The sequence below is a fragment of the Prorops nasuta genome, unplaced genomic scaffold (assembly GCF_024137725.1).
Source record: "Prorops nasuta isolate Cenicafe-Biocafe unplaced genomic scaffold, Cenicafe_Pnas_1.2 PNAS00022, whole genome shotgun sequence".
NCBI lineage: Eukaryota > Metazoa > Arthropoda > Insecta > Hymenoptera > Bethylidae > Prorops > Prorops nasuta.
In genome coordinates this window covers 1704335-1728008 of record NW_027116819.1, presented here as the reverse complement: position 1 = coordinate 1728008, position 23674 = coordinate 1704335, and the positions used below count along the sequence as shown (strand labels likewise).

The 23674-nt window shown below is 35.4% G+C and overlaps 1 protein-coding gene across 2 annotated transcripts in view; it reads right to left on the bottom strand.

The window, feature by feature from the left end:
• nclb (no child left behind) overlaps nt 1–23674 on the bottom strand; it is a 288007-nt gene that overhangs the window by 257863 nt on the left and 6470 nt on the right. For both annotated transcript variants that reach the window (XM_066740055.1, XM_066740054.1), the window contains exons 2-3: nt 3805–3863; nt 2449–2582 (exon numbers count right to left, since the gene is read on the bottom strand). In XM_066740055.1, coding sequence (XP_066596152.1) covers nt 2449–2582; nt 3805–3863 — 193 coding nt within the window. The remainder of the gene's footprint in view (nt 1–2448; nt 2583–3804; nt 3864–23674) is intronic.

Here is a 23674-nt window from a genome sequence, read left to right as displayed (position 1 = left end):
GTGTTAATAATTTATTACAAACTACTTTTATATATTTTTCTAATAAATTATCAATCTTTCAGAGTATATAAATTCGTTGCAGTCAAAGACTTCTATCTTAATATGTCTAGGAGATATGAGTTTCCAAAGTTTACGTGCTTTTACCAAAAACAGTAAAAATACAAACTTTACCAGCTTGTATATCCGGAGCCAAGAATATTTTTCACTTTAACTTCGCCAAAATTCTCATATTTTCCTATATATTACATATATTTTTTTAAAACAAATCGGTGCTGTACTTCAAAATCTATTCATATTGATGTGGAATGGCACTACTTTTCTGCGTGCAAGCCTTGGTTTAATCTGCCAGAAATCCGCACGAAATCTGTACACAAATGGCTATCTGGGTGCAGTTAGAACAATGTCAATATGTATTATGTAAATTAACAAATATATCAAATTTAAAAAGCTGATGATTTTTATACAAAAATTCATTATTGACAATATTTCTTGAGATAAGTATGTACAATTTGTTAATGTAGGATTTTGATAGTCGCTCATCACGTATCTTTCATCAGATTTATAATCAGCTTCCAGCAAAACACCTTGACTAAGAAATTGCAAACAGATCTGGTTAATTATTGAATTTCTACGCACCATTTTGGTTCTAACATTTTGAATTTTTTAGATATGATATCAGATTCATGATCAGCGACTCTATGAACCATGGAATAACAAATTTCCACTAGTTTACAATAACCGAAAAATATATACATCAAAAAAGGTTAACATAATTTTTAGATTATATCTTACATTCTTTCCCTTAACGGGATCCCTCAAGCCCTCTGTAGCCAACATTACGGAACGAAAAACGAGGGAGAATTGTCCAGCGTTATTTTTCGACCGATTTTAATGATTTTGGGCTTGTTGGAACCGTTAGGACTCGCACCTTGTCATAAAAAAGCCTTATTTTCCAAAAAATGAAAAAAAAATCAAATTGTTTAAAAATTTGCATTAATAATATTTAATCATAAAACATCGAAAAATCGGGCTTCTTTATGACAAGGTGCCAGACCTAACGATTCCAACAAGCCCAAAAACATTGAAATCGGTTGAGAAATAGAGCCGTACCATTGTCCCGCGTTTTTGAGGTGGACGAAAAGCAAAAATTTTTAGGAAGGAAGCTAGCCTTCCGCCCCCCTCGTGGTTCACGCTAACGTGTTCCCCCACTCTAGCATCGAACCTTACTGCGAAGCTTCCCTCTCATATTTACGCTATTCTCCTATCCGTAGCTATACACATATTAATACCGCTAAAATAATGTTGAGAACATTTCATCTTGCCGATATAATGAAATTGTTAAAAATGCAATTATCATTTTGAAATAAAATTGTAGAAAAGGAGATTTCGTAATGCTTGAAATATAAGGCATACGGCGAAACGCGGGACAATGGTACAGGCGTATTTCTCAATAGAATTTGATGAGACTAGTCATAACTAAAGCCATTCTTCATGTAGATTATCCTAAAGAGCTCGCATTTTCGATGAAGCTTATAGTTTTTCAGTTATGAACGATTGAAGATGGACGTGCGCAACAGCTGATCTACGCGAGAGACGAAATATGTATTTGTGCGCCGTGCAACTTCAATCGTTCATAGCTGAAAAGCTATAAGCTTTATCGAAAAGGCGAGTTCTTTGAAGAATGGCTTTAATTATTACTAGTCTCATCAAATATACCATTGTCCCGCGTTTCGCCGTATGTCTTATATTTCAAGCATTACGAAATCTCCTTTTCTACAGTTTTATTTCAAAATGATAATTGCATTTTCAGCAATTTCATTATATCGGTGAAATGAAATGTTCTCAACATTATTTTAGCGGTATTTATATGTGTATAGCTACAGATAGGGGAATAGCGTAAATATGAGGAAAGCTTCGCAGTAAGTTTCGATGCTGGAGTGGGGGAACACGTTAGCGTGAACCACGAGAGGGGCGGAAGGCTAGCTTCCTTCCTAAAAATTTTTGGTTTTCGTCCACCTCAGAAACGCGGAACAATGGTACGGCTCTATTTCTCAATCGATTTCAATGTTTTTGGGCTTGTTGGAATCATTAGGTCTGGCACCTCGTCATAAAGAAGCCCGATTTTTCGAGTTGTTTTGCTATTAAATATTATTAATGCGAATTTTTAAACAATTTGATTTGATTTTCATTTTTTGGAAAATAAGGCTTTTTTATGACAAGGTGCGAGTCCTAACGGTTCCAACAAGCCCAAAATCATTAAAATCGGTCGAAAAATAACGCTGGACAATTCTCCCTCGTTTTTCGTTCCGTAATGTTGGCTACAGAGGGCTTGAGGGATCCCGTTAAGACAGTACATCAGTCTGTTCACATATAATAAAATTTTATCTTTAAATTGAATTGAAAAAATACATGCAATGAAATGTTAGAAAAATCTTGTAAATAACTTACTTTCATCATCGTATTTACTAAAATTGTATTCATCTTCTGCTGAAATTTCAGAACTGGATGATCTCTTAACGTGATCTTTTGTTCTATTAGAAGTACAATCCTTGGGCGAATCATCTTTGGAATCGTCAGTATCTCTGAAATTTATATCACAAATATACAATATATGACGTACAACATATATGCTGGTCTTTCTGTAATGACAAAATAAGGTAGGCGCCTTCAGTTTATTTAAGTTTAGCTTTCGAGTATTTTATATCTTTTTTAATTTAATATTAACTGTAGCAAACAGCAATACCTACAAATATATGATGCTATAATGTAGGAGGGACCGGGGACAATTGTAACACTGGGCATTTGTAGCATTCACATTTGTAGCTCCGTCCGTTAATGAAATTTAATACCATTTAGTACCTTTCTTAAATACTACAAGACAATGTAGTTGCAATTGTTTAGGATCGCCAATGCTAAGCCAACTGTTTGTAGAAATGAGGTAATCAATTTTCTCCGCTTTAGTGATTATATCACTTGCTCTTTAACTTTGACTTGCTCATTCACTATTGTGTAAATATTAAAATTCAATATATGACTGAAATTATCATTTCTTTGCATAAATTTTTCAATGTCGAACGATTTTTAAATATGAAATTATCTTGGCGAAATTTTACTACGTAGTAATTGGAACGTATGGGGTCAAATGTAACAAGTAAACTGGTGTCGATTGTACCATGCTAATTGACATTACATATTGCAATAAGCATCGTTCTGATCAAGTAAATGTTCAAATGTTACAAAAAATAAAAATATTCTTCATAAAAAAGATTTTACTTTTATAAAACAGTCAATTATGGTTATTTTCATTATTTACAAGTAAACTTCATTTTTTAAGGTAATATGATCTTTAGATAACATACTCTGTTTATCGAAGTGTCTTCAACTATTTTTATATCCATGCACGATGGGAATTACACACATTTTACAATTGAAAATCGATGTGTTACAATTGACACCTGTATGGGGCCGAATGTAACAAATTGCTTGTGGTACTATATTAATTGTTTGCTTATGGATTAATTAAAATATTATTTCAATAAAAATATATTTGTATTCTAGACATATGTAGTATTACCGTCTTTGAGATTTTTAACACTAAGATTCTCGGAGAAAAACGAGACTCACTTTTTGTTATAATTGTCCCCGGTCTCCCCTACAGTGAAAGTTATAAAAATAAAATAATAGAAAATGAGTGCTATATGGTTAAATTAAATGTGACACTAAAAAGTACTATAGTAAAACGAATCATATTCTATAAACCATTTTTAGAGAAATATCCCGTCAACTAAATATTAAATTACTTACTCTGCATTTTTTTTGCGGTCTTCAACAATTTCCATTATTTCCCTTTGAGTTAATTTAATCTGAAATGAGTATTTAGATAAGTCATAATACTTCTTGTTTTTGCTGATACTGTAAAATTATTTAATATATGTGTTAGAGTGGGCTGAAAAACAACTTTTTATTCAAATAAAAATCCAATAGTGCGGAAAAGTTGTCTAGTCATTTCAATAATAAACCTGAAAATTTTCAACCCTCAAAGTCAGTTATCGACGAATTTGACACGCTACAGTCATGTTTCTAAGTTCTTCCCCTCCTATTCCTGTCGCCCCCTTTTACTCATTATCTACAAGTTACTCCATTTCAGACCCGTGAACGGCACACGGAAAGCGGGCGCAAGAGCAAATTTATGTTTTAATTCTAAATAGAAAAACAATTTTGTTTCTAATAGAATGATTCATTGGAATATTTTAATTAAACGTCAAATCAATTCAATATTGCATATTAGTAGTTATACAGACACACACACGTACACACCACATCTTGCAGTCTAATGTGTATTCGATAAGTTTTTATAAAGAAGCATTGATTTCCTTATTTATATAAAATTATACTGTAATCAATTTGAAACGATTATTTAACTTTTAATATTTTTCCACATGATCCATTAGGCGGTATTATGCACGCGCGCGTTTTTTTAAAGTGGCATCCCCAGTAGACTTATTCTACTGTACTGAAAATGAAATATTTTAACTTAATTGGACAATACATCATCAAACAAGAGACGAAGTATCCATTGGTATATTACAGATGGCAAGACGCATCAATTTGAGTGATGACTCATCACTTAATACACTTCTTTTTGTAAGTTTTATATTTTTCATCTGTCAAAATAAAGTTTCACATAAATACGTCGACTCAAATATCGAAAATATTCGAAGCCCAAAATTTCTAAGTTTCGTATATTTATTATATTGCTGAATAGCTGAAAGAAATTTTGGCCCTTCCTTTTACAGTGTTTAACCCATTAACGTCAAATGTGCATGTTTGTACTTGCATACATTCGACGCCATTAGAAAGAATCAAATCGGTTGTAAAAAAATTAGTAAAATACGTTTTTATATAGATTTTCGTGAGTACTTTCAGAATCCGAAGTGCAAAACTTGAAATATAACTTCTATTGTAATTATTTTTGCGACTTTTTTTGAAAAACCATTATTTTATCGGGAAATCTTTTAAGCAATGGCTCTCAATCCTACGAAAATCGTGCATAAATTAAATTTCCTTCAAAACCATACCCAAGAGAACATTAAAAATCAATATGGCCAATCTAATATGGCGTCCGGAAATCGAAAAATGTATTGAATAACTGATTAATTTTTACTCACAAACGATTAGCATTACAAAAAACAATTATAGAACATAAAGTGTTTAAAATAAACTAAAGAATATGTATGAATTTTTGTAGAATTTTTGAGGATTTTTGTTTTTTTGCGAATATGGTCATATTTTTTTCAGATCCGAAAATGCACCAAAAAATTCACACATGTTCATTATATATTTCTAAGCACTTTTTGTTCTATACATTTTTTTGTCTTACTAACTCTTATAGAGTTGACCAAATAATATATTATATCATGCAGTGGGAGGAATAAACACGTATCATGTATAATAGTTTTCATTTTGGAATTAAATATTTCGAATTGAACTACTTTCTTTATGCTTCATAAATTTATATATAATCCAAGTTTCTTAATTTTTATTTTTGATACTTTTATTAGAAACTTTTTTGATTATTAATCTTTGACTTTCAATTCCGTGGCAGTAATTTTGCACTACTTTCTCAGTATATTTTCTTTATTCTCGATTATCCATAAGATAAATTAACTACGCCTAAAATAAAAAATCGTACTAAAAAGTTAAAAATGCGTTATGGTGGACTCGTCGAAACAGCTGAAAATAATCAGTATATTGAAGCTGTATATCTTCTTAATTCCGAAGATTCGGGTAAGTCCGATACCTATGATAATGACAAAGATAATACGGAATTATTGAACGATACAAATTCTGATGACGAAATCATTGGTTGTGATTTGTCGTTTCCGAAGACGTCATATACACAGATATTTCATCAGTATGATTTATCTAAAAAGAAATTGGAATAAGAGCATAATGCAGTTGGGTTGATGGAGAAAAATGCTATTCGAGCGATTTAAGTAATATAAATTTATAATCTGAGAAGGATAAAAGAAACATTTTATGCAGTACACCAACTGATCTATTTAAGTATTTTTTTTCTGATGATCTAAAACAATATATTATAGACTGTACTTGTTCGAATGGTTATCAACTTACACGCGATATATTTGATGTCTTCTTAGGTATTTTATTATTTTCTTCTTATAATAAAAGGCATTCTCAGAGGGACTATTGGTCGACTAATTTATTTTTACGTGCTGATCCGGTTGTGTCTGCTTTGGGTCGAACTGAATTCAAGAAAATTAAATCGAAATTGAAGTATTCCAAACCAAATGAGGAAGATAAGGAAGACAAAATTTGGAAAGTTCGAAGAATAGTGAATATTTTCAATCAAAATATCAAGATATTCCATTTTTTCTCCCCCGCATTATCCATTGATGAAATAAAGGTCAAATACAACGGTAGATACGTTCTCAAATAGTTCATCAAAGGAAAACCGATACGATTTGGTATCAAATTATGGGCTTTATGTTCTTACAGTGGTTATTTATTTCACTTTGATATTTATTGTGGAGAGAACACAAAGAATATTCTACTACCGAATTATTCTTTAGGTTCACGCGTCATTTTACAAATGTTACAACCCCTTTTGCATCATTGCACTCCTCGGAAACTCAACGAATACCATTGTTATTTTGACAATTTATTTTGCTCTCCAGATTTATTAGTGCATTTGAAAAAGATTGGTCTTCGAGCAACTGGTACAGTGCGAAGTAATAGAATAAAAACAATGAATGATATTGATAAGTGAAGCGGGGCACCTAGTCAGTAAAACACAACAGATTGAGTGGGATGAATTTCATTACTTTAATGGATTCTAAGCCTGTATTTATTCTGTCGACGGCTTCAGGTGTCAGTCCACTATCTAGTATAAACCGCTATGATAAAGAATCACATAGCAAGAATATTATACCATTTTCTAATGCTTTTTGTTCTTACAATAAGTTCATGAGTGGCGTAGATCTACACAATCAACATGCAAATCAAGTACGATCATGGATGCATTCGAAGAAGTGGACATGGTTAATCATGGTAAGATTGATACAAGAGCTGCGGTTACGAATGCCGCCGTCTTATATATTGAAGTCCTTCCGATAACAGGCAAGAAAAAAGGAACAAAAGAATTCGTTTTGAGAATTACTAAAAATTATCTCAATACAAGTTTTTATACAATTCTTGGAAAGCATAAAATTGAATCCGCAGATACTCAACATTCTTATCAAATTGAAAATTGTACTACGAGAACTCGAAGATTATGTACAAAATGCAATTTACATACATGTAATTTAGGGTGATTAAAAAAAAGTCGAAAAAATTTTTATTTTAATGCACATTTTTTTTATATGTTATGCATTAAAATAGATTTTTTCACCAAATTTGACCTCTGTAACTCAATTTAAAAAGGTGGCGCAATTCATTTCATTATAATGTTTTTACTGTATATCTTTTTCGTCATAACCTATCATAAAGTTACACTATTCACACAAAATCAATACCATATTATTTCTGTTAAGCATTTAACCGCACAATAATCATTATTTAGCTATTAATAATGTAACAATTTTGAGGAAACTTATGAAAGAACGGTATGTGCTATTATGCTGTCTCGACTTGGCACTCTATTTTGGCTCATTAACTCTCTTCGCCCCCGCTAGGCGGCCATTCGCTCAACAAAACTCACAATACTCACTAACGTCATGTCATAACTGAAGGATCATCCAAAAAATAAAACTTATTCAAAAGGTATTTCATGATAGGTTATGACGAAAAAGATATTACAGTAAAAAAATTATAACGAAATAAATTGCGCCACCTTTTAAAATTGAATTACAGTGGTCAAATTTGGTGAAAAATTCTATTTTAATGCATAAAATATAAAAAAAATGTGCATTAAAAAAATTTTTGTTTCGACCTTTTTTGAATCACCCTAATATAAATACTGTTCGGAAGTCCTGTGTGAAAAAAAGAAGTGAAAGTTTTTATTCTATTTTTGACATCAAAAGCAATCCATAGGTTGCAACAAAATCGGAATAATTTGTAGAGTAATAAGATAAAACCATGCATCGGTTTGGAGTCATAAAATTCGGGAGAAGTGACGAACTCCTGGGTCCGCGAGTGTTGGTTTGGTGAGTATGAAGATCGGAGGCACGAGTGGGTAGAGTAAAGTAGGGTTATATCTAAAAATTTCTTTTTTTCTTTTTTTATCTACATTATGCACATTACATGAAACTCATTATAGTCTTAAGCATTAATCTTATAACTATGTTTTTATCAAAATGAAGGCCGGCATAAAAGGTAAATGTTGCTTCTAGCCTGTAAATGCGAATATTTTATTAAAAAGGACATACAAATTTTGTCACTGATAAACGAAAATAATTGGTATTACAAAAACATTTATACAACAAAAAGTGCTTAGAAATATATAAAGAATATGTGTGAATTTTTGCAGAATTTTTTGGTGCATTTTCAGATCCAAAAAAAATATGATAATAACCGCAAAAACACAAAAACCTCCCAAAATTCTACAAAAATTCATACATATTCTTCAGTTAATTTTAAACACTTTATATTCCATAATTATTTTTTGTAATGCTAATCGTTTGTGAGTAAAAAATTAATCAGTTATTCAATACATTTTTCGATTTCCGAACGCCATATTAGATTGGCCACATTGATTTTTAATGTTCTCTTGGGTATGGTTTTGAAGAAAATTTAATTGATGCACGATTTTCGTAGGATTGAGAGCCATTGCTTAAAAGATTTCCCGATAAAATAATGGTTTTTCAAAAAAATTCGCAAAAATTGCGCGTTTTTTTCACTAAAATCGCAAAAATAATTACAGTATAAGTTATATTTCAAATTTTGCACTTCGGATTCTGAAAGTACTCACGAAAATCTATATAAAAACGTAGTTTACTGATTTTTTTACAACCGATTTGATTCTTATTAACGGCGTCGAAGGTATGCAAGTGTAAACGTGTACATTTGACGTTAAAGGGTTAAAGAGATGTCACTTTGCAAATATAATAACTCATCTGCTATATTGATATTTTTCTCTGCAATGTTAGCAGTTAACGGGTTTTGGAAAAGAATTAATTTGGGTTGAAGTATTTTAAAACAAAGTGGAACGCTATTCAAATTCGTCATTCAGAGAATCAATAAAATGAAGATAATATTTAACATCGAATTCCTCTCCTCATTTTTCTCTTGAAGCATAATAATAATAGAAGGAAAATAATGAAAAATATCGCTGCTGAATTGATTTTTCAGCATTTGCAATTTGTTTCTACAGGAATTAATGTGGGTAACTAGCTCTTGATATTTTGATCCTTTCTTTGCAGATTTAAATTTAAAAATCTTAAATCCGTAATCACGGCTAATTCAGCAAGAGATATATGTTTATCAGTGAAGAGATTAATAATCTCTTTGTATTTGCAATTAAGCGCCTGGAAAGCATAACGCAGCTCGCGCTCGAGGTAGCCCAGCCTAGTACGCAAGGGAAGGGATAACGTCTACTCACCGCAACGAATGTAATAATTCCAGTAAATTTCCAATATTTTCAAATCGCGATTTCTCAGTTAATAATAGTCGGACTGACTTCTTTTTAGTGACAAAATATTCGTGAATTTTTAGTGCTTCTGACTAATCCAGACTTATCATAAAATTGTCATAATACTTATTAATAAATAATTAATAAATTTTACCCACCTTAGAGCTTAAAAACCAAATTATAAATTTCATGTTTGTACAATGCATTCATTGCATCAAACTTATTTTATAAATTGTTAAACATAATATATCTAATAGGTAGAAAATGTAATGAATTAAATAATATTTTTGACAACTTAATGATAAGTTTGGAATAATCAGAAGCGCTGAACATTCACCAATATTTTGTCACGAAAAAGAAATCAATCCGATTATTATTAACTGAGAAATTGCGATTTGAAAATATTGCAACTTTACTCAAAATATTACATTGGTTGCAGTGAGTAGACGTTATCCACTCCCTTGTGTACTATGCTGGGCTACCTCTAGCGCGAGTCACGTTATGCTTTTCAGGCTCTCAATTATTCGCTGTTTTCAAATAAAGGGAAATATCCTTCTTTAAGGTAAAGAAAGTACATAAACATTTTGCACTATTAAGCAAACGTACCGGGTAATGTAGAACTATGTCTGGATAGATAGCGTCATGTTCAGTAATAAATTGTTGAAATTTCCTGTGGATTAAACAATTATTACCATCTTTAGCGTAGTTTACTATTTTAGTGATCTTTTCTAAAGAATTGGAAAGCTTGAAAATTGAGCCACACAATGATTGCTGATGAATAACACCGTGTATAGTTGGAATTTTTAAATCGTGCATTTTAACTGTCCAGCTCTAAACCAATGTTTTTTTTTACCATCGGTTTGGTACTGTAACGAAGTTCCCCGTTACGTATACGAGATACCGAATAAAAAGTATAAAAGCTACCGAACAGTGGATATTATTAATCCCTACGTTACCGACTCGTGAGATACGCTCATGAGTGGATTATAGCTAACGTCAAGGATAGACCCCGTTGACAGGCAGAGGCCCGGATGAAAAGACCGGCGCTCCAGTAAACGATGTCCAGGTTACCCTGAAAAGTAAGGCAGGGCCAGGCCAAACAACCCAGGCAACCTGAGATAAGGAGAAGCGGCCTCGGGGAGTCCTAAAAAGAATGACCGTGTCTATAAGTTCCTACGAGGAGGGGAGATAGAACATCGAGTCTGGCTTGAACGCTGGTTACGCGCGTCAAGCAGGCTGCGCGAATGTCGTGCGCAGACTGCCATAGCAGGCAGTCGGAACGCGACCATGGGACTGTGTTGATGTGTCCGTGCGTGCTGGTGAGCGCGTGACGCGGCACTCAGCAGCCATGGGTCCGTTCGCGTACGTGAGGCGTGTGCTATAGGCCAGCCTGCACGTACGTCATGACTGGATACCGGCCAATGCATAGTGGGTTGTGCAGGGGCTCAGTTAGCCCGTTGGAATGTGTCCCGGTGCCCTCCGTAATTCCATAGGCTTGCGCTATGGCTGGACGGGCCGCGAACATTGCCTCCGTGGTGGTCCGCTCCTGGCAGGCTCTATACTTTGGCAAATGATACCGCATGTTCCCGCACTCCTCACCATCACCTGGGTGTGAGTGGTGAGGGATAAATGTATGCCCCTCAGCAGATAGGTCTGCGAGGCTCGGACTTCCGCAAGGAACCCTCCCCTCTCTCTACGACCTAGCATACTGAGCGACCCTGGCTACCGCTACCGTCCAAATGCATGGCCGCAGGGCCGTATAAGGTGCATGGAGAATGGGGTTGAAAGACTTCAATGATAACGTAGGGTTGTTGGCCACCCAACTGACCAACTGGCGCCCTGATATCGATAAATAAGGACGGGCGAAGGTAATGAGAAAACCCGTAGTGTGAGTGGCCCCTCACACTGCAGACGGGAATAACGTTACAGTACTGATAATGGTGATGGAAGAACATTTGGAAAAATCCACTTCGAATATATTTAAAAGAGCCTCAACTGCTAAAAGAATATCAAAACCTTTTGTGAAACCGTGTACTGGTAAAAAATCCAGTATTTCCTTAATATATGAGAAATCATTTTGGACAATTTGCCCGAAAATACTTTGCTGGCTGTAATATCTGATTTCTGTGCTTTCATCAAGTTAGAGAAAAATATTTACATGACTGTAATAGTAGCTTTAATCTGCAGGCGGCCGGGGTTGCGCCATATAGTGTCATCAGTATAAAAACTTTAAAAAGTAAATATAAAACAGTTCAATTTTGATAATGCGATCAAAGATTGTATTTACATGAACAATATATGTTGTGACCGGGTGGAAATTCCAGGCCAAAATAATTCACCACTGTTTCGCGTACAATAACTTTATTAAACCAAAATTCACAACTAAAGAAAAGTCAAGGGAGAGGCTTCCCGCGATGCTCACGCAGACTTATAATATGATGCAGAGCAGATTCTACTTACTAAGAGGAAAAAAGGCTAAGGGAGACAACGGAAAAAATAACAGGGGGTTGACAGGTAGAAGGATGAAGGGAAACCAAAAATGAGGAAAAGAGAATGACGTGGGAAAAAGCAGGGAACGATGTAGCCCGGCAGTCCAAAGACGTTTCACCGGTCCTCCACACGGTCCGCACTTCCGTGTTAACTCCAAAAAACAGTAACTAAAATATTAGACACGTTATGCAGAGCCGGTACTTCGAATATATCTCCCGCAACGAACCAATCAATCCTTACAACAGAAGTTTGGGAGGTGGTTGTTCGCGTTCGAACAGTAATAGATACGATGTGGTCCGAAACTGAAAGCAATTCCTGTGTTTTCCTTTCTTTTTTGTCTCTATTGGAAAAGGCATCATTTTGGGGTTTCGGAACACGATTGGAATCCAGGAACCAATAATGATTAGATATCGATCTGCAATCCATGCTTTCTAGTCGTTCCCTTTATCAACAATCAATCTCTCGCAGATTGATAGACAGCTTGACTGCGCTGGATGGTTGCGCCGTCGTTCGGTGGAGCAGATGATGCTGGGAGTTCCATAGTTGGACAGCAGGGCAGTGTGGTGTCAGTATTAGTTGCGTTGTAGCGAGATCGGTAAGGTGACGGTACGCGTGGCGCGGTACTCGCGGCTCGCGCTGTACGGATGATCACAGCTAGGTGCGTCAGGCGCGCAGCGTGGGGAGGGCCGGTACTCGGTAAAGGAATCGATGTTAGGCGCATCAGGCGCGAAGTGCGGTAAAAAAACGATAGGCGAATAACGTAAACAGAGGTGATGTCTCTTACAACGGGTAAGAGAAGGAAGAACTTATGTATGGGCGATAATGGCGCGAGAAGAGGATGAAAGAATAACAGTTTTTCAAGCTCTTGCGAGTAAATGCAGATTCTTATAAAGCAGTTCAACAGAATTAAAATATAATATTTTAACACTTATTCTAAATAGACTACAACCTAAAAACATTCACTCTTTCTACAGACATACCATTTCCTAAAAATATACTCGCTTTTCGTGGACGGAAATTACAGTATCCCTTCAGTGGGCAATTGTATTACCGTCACACGGAAGGTTCATCCTTACACGAATCCACTCACACTCATATTTTTTATGGGATGCGGGAGGCACTAGGGGGGAAGTATCGCATGCTAAATTTAAGTAACGTGATTTCACCGCGTTACAATGTATATCAAGAGACATGGTAGTGCCTCGACGGCAAGTACATTGGATTGCAGTTGGGACACTATAATAATTAATATATATATTGTAACGTGGTGAAATCACGTTACAGAAATGTACACATTTTTTAGTTCTTCTCAGGTCTCCCCCTTAGTGCCTCCCGTCCCCTTGAGTATGCTTGTGAGTGAGTGAGTGAGGATAGATGAACCTTCCGTGTGATGGTAATGTAGTTACCCGCCTAAGGGATATTGTAATTGCCATCCACGGAAGGAGAGTAAATGTTTTTAGGAAATGGTATGATTGAGGATTGAGCGAATGTTTCTAGGTTGTAGTTTATTTAGAATTACATATTATATTCCCAATGGTAAATTTTATTAATAGCTTATAAGACCGATTTCCCTGCTCCAACAAGAGCTTGAAAACTGTTGTCCTTCTATCCTTTTCTAGCCCATACCCGATCCACATAAGTCTATCTCCCTCGCACCCATTGTCCCGTCCGCGTATGTTTACGCGTCGCTCTATCCTCCCCCTTACCGCGCTGACGCCTCGCGCGCCAGGCTGCGTTCTCCCCTGCCCGCGCCACGACCGACCCATCGTCGCCGACCCCGCACCGCATCGCCCCGCTGCCGAACCACGAAGCCATAGTGTCGTCTGCTGCTAAGGACGACCACGCAGGATTCTAGCGCAGGAGCTAGCCAGCCAGATAGCCTGTGAAGCATAGGAGTAATTAGCCGGAACGGCGAGGATTATGGATCGCGGATCCATACCTAATCAATGATTGGTCCCTGGGTCCCGATCGCAACTATGCCGAATTGACACCCCGGAATGAGGGGAATAATTGATAGAACAACGGAATAAATGTCAATTCGGACTACACCTTGTTCTACTCTTGGAGCATCAGTACGTGGATTTAATAGGGAGCTGGGTCGTCGCTGTGAATATTGAAATACGCCGAATTTCAATATCGCAGGCCCCCGCCATTATTATTACAAAGTTTTGTGGAGTTTTCCGTAGCGGACTTCGTGGGATCGCCGGATGTCATCGTCGGGGCCGCCGGAGAATTTTCCTTGCCCCATTCCCTTCCCCTTTTTGCTTTTCCCTAGTTTTCCCTTGAGTAGTGTTAATGAAATCATTGTGCGCGTATAATAAGTGTGCCAGGACATCGCGGGAGGCCTCTCCCCCCGAGATTTTTAGCAGTGATAAATAAAGAGTGTGCCCTTGGATTTTGGCCGTGTGTTTATTAAATTATTTTAACCCGGAATTCCTTTCCGCGCGTTATAATATATATATATACATATATATACATACAGCAGAGAGGTTTATGTCGCATACTTTTTATATCAATTTCTTTCGTAACATTATTAATTTAAAAGTTTGATTTAAATTTAAATGTTTTGTGTATTCAAAGACCCTTCAAAAGAACCATCAACCATGATATCGGTCCACGCATTCCAGAGATATAGCAGTCGTAAAACCGAATTTTGACGAAACGCTTAAATTTTTTCCATTTTCTTCTTCCGAGTATGTCTCACCCTGAAGTTGGCTACTTATGCATTATCGATCGATTATTTATTAACGATGGATATGTACTCGCCCTCTTACATACAGGTAACTAACAAGCGCAAGCAAACAAACAATTAATCATTCTATATTTACGGCAATTATATGTGAAAATGATAAATTTTCTTATAATTTTTTTTTTAAATTATCTTCATTTTGAGCGATTTAAATTTGAAAACTGCTTTTTTGTCTACAAAAATTCTGAGGTTTTTAGCTCTGAATTTGCGAACGTTTTACGACCCTACGGCAAAATATAGGATATTAAATAAGCGTTGTTCTCTGAAATACAAGATTAAGTATGTATAGTTACCTGCTTTTTATTTACTTATTGCAGTAATTAAAAAACATTGTGAGATTTCTAAAAAAACGGGTTTTGACTGTAAGAAAACGGATGGCAAGTACATTGATCCTACACACACCGATCCTATTATTGATAAAATTAATATTCAAATTAAAAATCGTAGTGAGATCCAAGTAATAGGTAAGCATTTGTATCTTTATTTTAATACACTTTAGAAAAATATTCAAAACACAAAGGAGTTACTTGCCGGGACCGTAATTTTCATATGTAAGTCACTATCTTACAATGGTAGCATTCAACAGAAACAACATTTGGGGGAGCGATGTATGATATTGGCTATTACTCTTAGCTCCTACAATTCTATCTAATAGAAGTAGAATTTTAAAAAGAATTACTCAATAGTTACGTAACTGTTGTTTCTGCTGAATGCTACCAATACAAACGTCGTTTCTCGCAATTTCATAATATGGCTGTTTCATGCTATAACGTACAACTGGCCAGGCAAATAATTTTTTTGTGTTTTGAATATTTTTCTAACCTGTATTAAAACAAAAATACAAATGCTTGCACATTACTTAGGTCTCAATACGTTTTTTAATTCGAATATTTATTTTATTAATAATAGGATCAGCTAAGGCAGGATCAACGTAATTGCCGTCCGTTTTTTTACAGGCGGAGCCTGTTTTTTTGGGTATCTCACAATTTTTTTTTAACACATTGCTGACCGGTAACGAATTAATTCGTGATTACGTGGCCAAGCGTTGGTGACCGGTCACGAGTAAACTCGTGATAAACTTTTTTCCGCATCTTTATTGTTTTTACTGCGCACTGTCGGAAATCTTGTAGTGTTATTATTTGGTCTGCATACCTCAAGTTGTGTTTCTCTTATAAGACCGGCCAAGTATCGTTCTTAGTTGTAACCAAAATTTCAACGATGACCAAACGCACGAATGAAGAATCTTTTACTGAAATATACGCAGATGCTTTATCTGATTGTCCTAATAGTTGTGAATAAAATTCTGGTAACTTCGAAAATGATACTGTATCAGAAGATAGTGAATCTAATATTATGCCCCCAAAATCTCGAAAAAGAAATATAATAGTATCAGATAGCGACGACGAATTGGAGGAAGAATGGAACGAACATGATGTCACACCAAACTTTCCGAATTATTTAAAGATTCCTGGTGCAACTATTGAACTTGGTGATACACCAACTATCAGCGAAGTAACAGATTTATTTTTTGAAAATACATTTTTCGATTTATTCGTTACGCAGACCAATTTGTACCATTCTCAAATGAAAGCCTTACATAAGATCTCTGCAAAAACATTAACATGGACGGAAGTGACCACCAATGGAATAAAGAAGTTTTTTGGATTGCTGATATTGATGGGTCAAACCAGAAAATCTTGTTGGAAAGATTATTGGTCAACGGATCCTTTAGTTGAAACACCAATATTTAGGGCAACTATGACCAGAATGCGATTTCAGCAAATTCTCACATTTTTACATCTAAATGATAATACACAACATATAGTTCCTCAAGATAGACTTACCAAAATTAAACCGCTTTTAGATTATATCATTCCAAAATATCAGGCTCTATACATACCCAAACAGGAGCTAGCTTTAGATGAAGCAATAGTACCTTTCAGAGGACGTATCAGCTTTAGAACGTACAGCCCGTTGAAGATAACGAAGTATGAAATTTTGATCAGAATGCTTTGTGAAGGTGAGAGTGGGTATATATGTAACTTTGAGATCTATTCGGGGCAAGGCAAAAAGTTGCAAGAAACTATATTGTCGATATTGGAACCGTATCTTGGTTGTTGGCATAACACATACCAGGACAACTACTATAACAGCGTTTCTACAGCCGAGCTATTGTTCAGAAGAAAAACATTAGTGTGTGATACCATACGGGAAAATCGTGGCTTACCAAAAGTCCTGTTGGAAAAATCTAAATGTCTACAAAGAGGAGAAATGACTTTTTTTACGAAAGGGACCAGTTATTCTTAATGTTTGGAAAGATAAAAGAATAGTACGGATTGTATCAACTATTCATGATGCTTCTATGAAATCAAGTGGATATCGAAAAAAAAATTATAAAGATGACACAATCAAACCTACATGTGTATTGCAATAGAATAAGCATATGAAAGGAGTAGATCGTGCAGATCAGTTTTTGGCGAATAGCAGTATTTTACGAAAAACTGTAAAGTGGTACAAAAAGTTAGCTTTTTTTTATAAACTGCACCTTGTTTAATGCATATAAAATGTACTGTACCTATCGGCTAGTAAGTAAAATGAGATATAAATAATTTCTACTGGAAGTAGCCAGAGAATGGATAACTGTAGTCTCCAAAGAATGCAGCACTGCACCTAACACTTCTCGAAGATCTCAAATAGCTCCTTCTAAAGATCCACCCTCCAGGCTTTCCGGACAACTAAGAGACCACGTCTTAAAAAAAATAGTTACTGCCAGAAAAACAAATCCGACTAGAGCGTGTAGAGTATGTTCTTCAAGAGGAAAACGGAAGCGAAACCCGATATATTTGCAAAACATGTGGTGTACCATTATACGTAGGTGATTGTTATACTTCTTATCATACGAAAAAGAAATATTAAAAGTTTAATCGTAAAAATATATATTACAGTTTATTTATATTTTTGTACTTCCACATCCACTTTCAACACAATAGCCAGGCGCATAACGTAAATTTTCAAAAATGTTGCCGGTCAGCAATGTGTTAATTACTGCAATAAGTAAATAAAAAGCAGGTAACTATACATACTTAATCTTTTATTTCAAAGAACAACGCTTATTTAATATCCTATATTTTGCCGTAGGGTCGTAAAACGTTCGCAAATTCAGAGCTAAAAACCCTCAGAATTTTTGTAGACAAAAAAGCAGTTTTCAAATTCAAATCGCTCGACATGAAGATACTTAAAAAAAAAATTATAAAAAAATTTATCATTTTCACATAAAATTGCCGTAAATATAGAATGATTAATTGTTTGTTTGCTTGTGCTTGTTAGTTACCTGTGTGTAAGAGTACGCGTACATATCCATCGATCAATAATTAATTACTAATTATCCATCGTCTTCAATTATTCATCGATAATCGATCGTTAACACATAAGTAGTCACCTTCAGGCTGAGACATACTCGAAAGAAGAAATTGAAAAAAATTTAAATGTTTCGTTAAAATTCGGTCTTAAGGTTCCTATATTTCTGGAATGTGTAGACTGATTTTCATACTTGAAGGCTCATTTGGAAGGTCTTTGAATATATAAAATATTTAAACTTAAATGAAACTTCTAAATTAATAATATTACGAAAGAAATTGATATGAAAAGTATGTGACACAAACCTCTTTGCTGTATACATTAATAATAATCGTATCCCAACTGTTTTCCAATGTACTTGCCGTTGAGCCACTACCATGTCTCTTGATGAATGTGATCTTTACTCGATTAGATAAAAAAATGGCAATTTTTCAGATTCAAAACATACGTGGAAACCTTTATTTGGGTATAATATTTATGCGATTTTTTCAAGCTCGCATTATCATTTTCGTCAAATATTAAATATTCAGGAATGCTCGTTCTAGTTTTCCAATCAATTATAAAAGTAACCTTACATCTGAAAGGATACTTTACTTCTAAGAATCGGTAGGAACCATCAATTAATATAAATCCATCTGGACTAAACGCAGGAAGAAGTTGCAATACTTTGAATTTTCGGAGCCAACTGGAAATACTTTTGTAATTTATTTGTTCTCAACATAGCGTATGGCCTTCCTTTCCATACTAATACCATATACTATCTTTTTATTTTTCATGTTTCCTTTTTGCACACCTTTACTAAATCTAATTGCTGTTTCTTCAAAATTATTTTGCCTTATTTTTATCTCGTGTGCTTTAGAGCTGCACGTTATTCTAATTGACCGGTCGTTAAACCCTAAAACGGTTTCAGACTAATTTACTGATTTCACGCATACATCTGTCAATTTTTCTTTGTCCACTCTGATATAGTTAAATTGATCTAAATGTTTTGTTGGACATTTTAATTATTGAAATTTTACATATAAATATTCATTTTTGGTTATTGCATTTCAGTAGTAAGTATTTTTGTCACTGTAATTAATTTGTAAATAATGTAGGATTTTTAATAGATTGTGAAGTTTCAATTCTTCTTGAATATTTGCTCGTTCTATTGCCTCCTTTTCAGCAGTAAATTTAACATCATCCTTTATCTTTTCAACCATTGGCGGAACCATGGTTAAATGACTCTCAGTGAGCATCAGTATTTTGCAATTGATCTGGGAAACCATATTTGACTCTTCTTCCTTAGTAAAAAAAATTGGAAATTTTACAGCCTTTTCGATATTTTTCCAATTGTTTTTGTGATAGTTTATTCCAAATCATTGGTTCGTCTTAGAACAAGTTACTTCCATATTAACATATATACAAACTGCAGCTTCATGCTTGCATGATATTAGAACAGCTTTATAGCAGCAAGATATTTATATTATTGATCTATAAAATTTAACTGTAATAAAGCAAGTAATAAATCGAACATTTAAATACTTTATAGTGCCAACTGAATTAAGTGAATTTATCAAAATTTTAATTTGTTATACGTAATTAACTAACGTTGATCGTTACTATATAGAAATTAGATAGGTTTCTAGTGCTAACAGCATCCGGAGTGTCTCCCAAGCAGTACCATATATTTTTATTTCATGAATTTTCATTACACATTTTCTTCTACATTTTTTACGTGAAAGCTTTTCAATAATTTAACTCCTATTGAAAGACTTTTTGGTTGAAAACTACTAATATTGATATTTTGGAAGCCAGTCTTAATAATTAATACTATTATACTTTGTGACGTGGATTTTCAGTTTCCCCGTACCAAAGCTTTAATAGTTCTAAGATTCGGAAAACTAGGAGGACGATGAAACATTTATTTATTTCATGAGACATACCCACCATCCGACTTGCCCCTGTTCCTTTTCCCTAAAATCCCCCACATTGATCAGTGACTTAGATTAGGATTTAATTTATATTATGTCGAGTCAGTAAATATTGAAAGTTTTGTATTGATTGAAAGCGACTGTATGCAAGGTATGAAAAGTTGGTTTGTCGTGATAATTCGGACGCGGGTCGGAGAAACGGTGGGTAATTGTTAGCATAGTATTGTCTGAGAGAATACGTTGGGCAGCGTGATTAGAGAAGGATAGTGAAATGATTAGAAAAGAGAAGCAACGCGAGTACCCGCTCCAAACTGAAAGCTCTGATAGGAGTGAGTGAGAGAAGAGCTAGGCATGCAATAGCTCCGACTTGAAAACATTGGTCGGCTATCTTCAACAAAAGTTGGCGAATTAACTGTCGCAAATGGCTTAAACCCGTTTAAAAGTAGCCAATAATTAGGCAAAGATTTACCCAAATTGCCAATAACATGCCACTAAACACAAAAGGAGAATATCGAGAGAAGTAGGGGTGGAGCGGGGAAAAATTAACACATTGTTGACCGGTCACGAGTTAACTCGTGTTTTTATGGCCGAACGTTGCTGACCGGCCACGAATAAACTCGTGATGCCCTTTTTTTTCGCATCGCTATTGTTTTCTCTGTTGGCGACCATACAGTGCAATTGTTGGTCAGTATAACACAAGCTGTTTCTCTCGCTTATAAGACCCGCCAAATCTTTTGTTGTAAAAAAATATTTAATAATTAAAAAAATTTAAAAAAACGATGACGGAACGTAATGAAAAATCTTTCAATGAATTATACGCGGATTCTTTATCTGATTGTCCTAGTGATTGTGAATCAAATTGTGGTAACTGTGAAAAGCTGTTGTGTACCATTACACGTAGGTGATTGTTATACTGCTTATCATACGAAAAAGAAATATTAAAAGTTGAATAATAAATAAAATTTATTAAAGTTTATTTTTATTGCTTTACTTCCACATCCAATTACGAAATAATAGCCGGTGACATGAGATAAATTTTCAGTAAAATTGCCGGTCAACAATGTGTTAAGTGAAGAAAGAATTTCACGAGCGAAGAAGTCTCTCCTGTACCGGTTACTGAGAAGTACGGAGCTAGGAGAGCTCTCTGTTGTTGCGACTGTCAAGGAGTAAGGATCTTATAGAAGACGTTCTGGTTCTGTCTGCCGAGTCGCGAGGAACTGAGAAGGGTCCGTTGTCTTGTTCGAGGAGGAGTGAGGAGAACGGTCCTGGAGATCTCAGCTTGCCGAGTTGTTAGTGAAGAAACAGGGAGTGAATCCAGGCCGAGTCTGAATGAAGAACACGGTGAAAATATGTGGAGAAGAAGAAGCGGAACTCTAGGAGGGACTGATGTGGAGATAAGTATGGAGCAAGCTAAGGTACCCCGTGAGGAAATGAACCTAAGGAGAGGCTGCTCAGTTGTCGTATCATACAGGTTAGAGGTCATCGTTCTTTCTAGGGTATCCTCCGTGTGATGAGTTTAGCTGGGAGGACAGACCCAAGAAGGGGGAGGTGTCCTGAGTGGGCCTCAGGAAGAAAAGTCACCATTTTCTTCCTACATTTTTTTCGGGAGTTGGTTTTCTGTTGAGTGAATATCTCTCTCAGAGTCCCTCCCCGGCGTAGTAACATGCAGCGATGGGTGGGAGCGAGAAGGTGGAGTCCCCTCGTCGCTACGTCCCGGGGTAGCATAGGGCACCACTCCCGAGGTGTCCATCGGCTGGAATTTTGTAAAATAGAGGAATTTTCCTATTGGGAGTGAGTCGGTCTCATTTCTGAAACAGTAATTGACCGTCGGTTGGTCGGTAGATTATTTCGCAGACTGAATATTTCGGCTTTAATCGGGGTGAGTGGTATCCAATCGGCGTGGAGGAGGGAAGTTGGGCGTTACGGCACTGCCGCTGTTTGGAGTGGCCGGGGTGTCATCTGTCCTGTTCGCGGACTCCTCGTCGAGTACTCCACCCTAAGGGGTCCCTCTGAAATGCGCGGTTGGAGGGTGTGTGCCTAGGACCTCCCTAGGAAGTCGAAATATCCTAGCCCGTCGATAATGCCTCTTACGGGACTTGGCAGATTAATTATGAGACTATTTATTCCCCGTCATTAGGAGATGCTCGTCATACGGAGAAATTCGGGGGAAATAATCCGAGAAGGAATCTCTGCATTTCCGACCCGTGATTCGATGGATGAATGTGTATGTGAATAAGATAGCTTTTAAGTATGTGGGGAAAGTTATTGACTAGCAAAATGGGAAAATAAAGAAAGAGGATTCTTCTCTAATTTGAGTTTTATTGATTAATATCAGTAGATATCATTGACATCTTCCTGACCTTGCCTCTCTACCGATTTTATCATCTGAGTTAGCTGAAGTATTTAGTGATGGTGTGGATGATATTTCCGTGGTGATGGTTCTACGATCAAACCTGGCGCTTAACATATTTTATATTGATGGAATTAACATTATCAAGAGACACGGAAGTGTCTCAAGGACAAGTACATTACCGCCGAGCTCTACTGTGCGTATACAGTAAGTTTGGCAGTTCCAATTTTCAAACTGATATTTTTCCGTGAATGATATATTATCATAATTTAAGCAAGGTCTCCCTAAATTAAGTTTTATAAATCTTTCAAATGAGATCTTGAACGTCAATACCTAATACCGGGATTATTATCACCAGGGAGAGATCACTCGTAACTCTTTTATTGCGGAGGTATAGTATTAATTGAAAAACTCATCCCATTATAGCTTTCAGAAATGATTTCAAAATTTGTTGAAAAAATACATCCAATTAAGAATGTTTCCAATGTATAACGGCTAAACAACGCGGACTTTACTAGGGAGCAGGGATCATTATACTCCTTTTTTTCAATTTTCATCTGCGAGAAACGCGTATGTTCCCAGCTAAAGTTACTTAAGGGGATCCCTCCGTGTGACGGTTTCAAAAATTCAATTTATTTGTTTTTGCATAAATTTATTGTTAAACATGTGTAGTATATGTTTTTAAAGTAGTTTTCTTATATTGAAAGTTCTTCAAAAGCTATAGCCGTAAGAAGAGCAGTTGGTTAGCGATAGTGAACTGTTCAACTTGGTGGTGCGCACCGATCCTATTGTGATAGTTCATTTTGCTACCTGAGAGTTTTAAAAATATATGTATAGAAAGATCTTAAAAGTTAAGGTTAAAGAAGGAACTCTCTATGGACCAGGCATAGCAGACTAATCGTGAGTAATAGATTTCATAGTGTAAAGCATAATTGGTTCTTTAAAGGCGTTTTTCTCAAAACTCTGTTTTACTAATTAACTGGTCTCCATTATATCTTGAAAACAGGTTGACCGATTACTTTGAAATTTGAACAGTACCTTCCTTACAAGCAGTTTTCGTATGAATTAGAATAAATCAAAAATTCCAAACCCTTTATTAAAAAAAAAAAAAAATATAAAATAAAAATTTTAAATTTGATTTTTAATTTTAAACACATGCCAATTTTTCAATTTTTATTATTTTTTATTGATTCTAGTTTTAGTTCCATGTCTACAGATTAAAATGC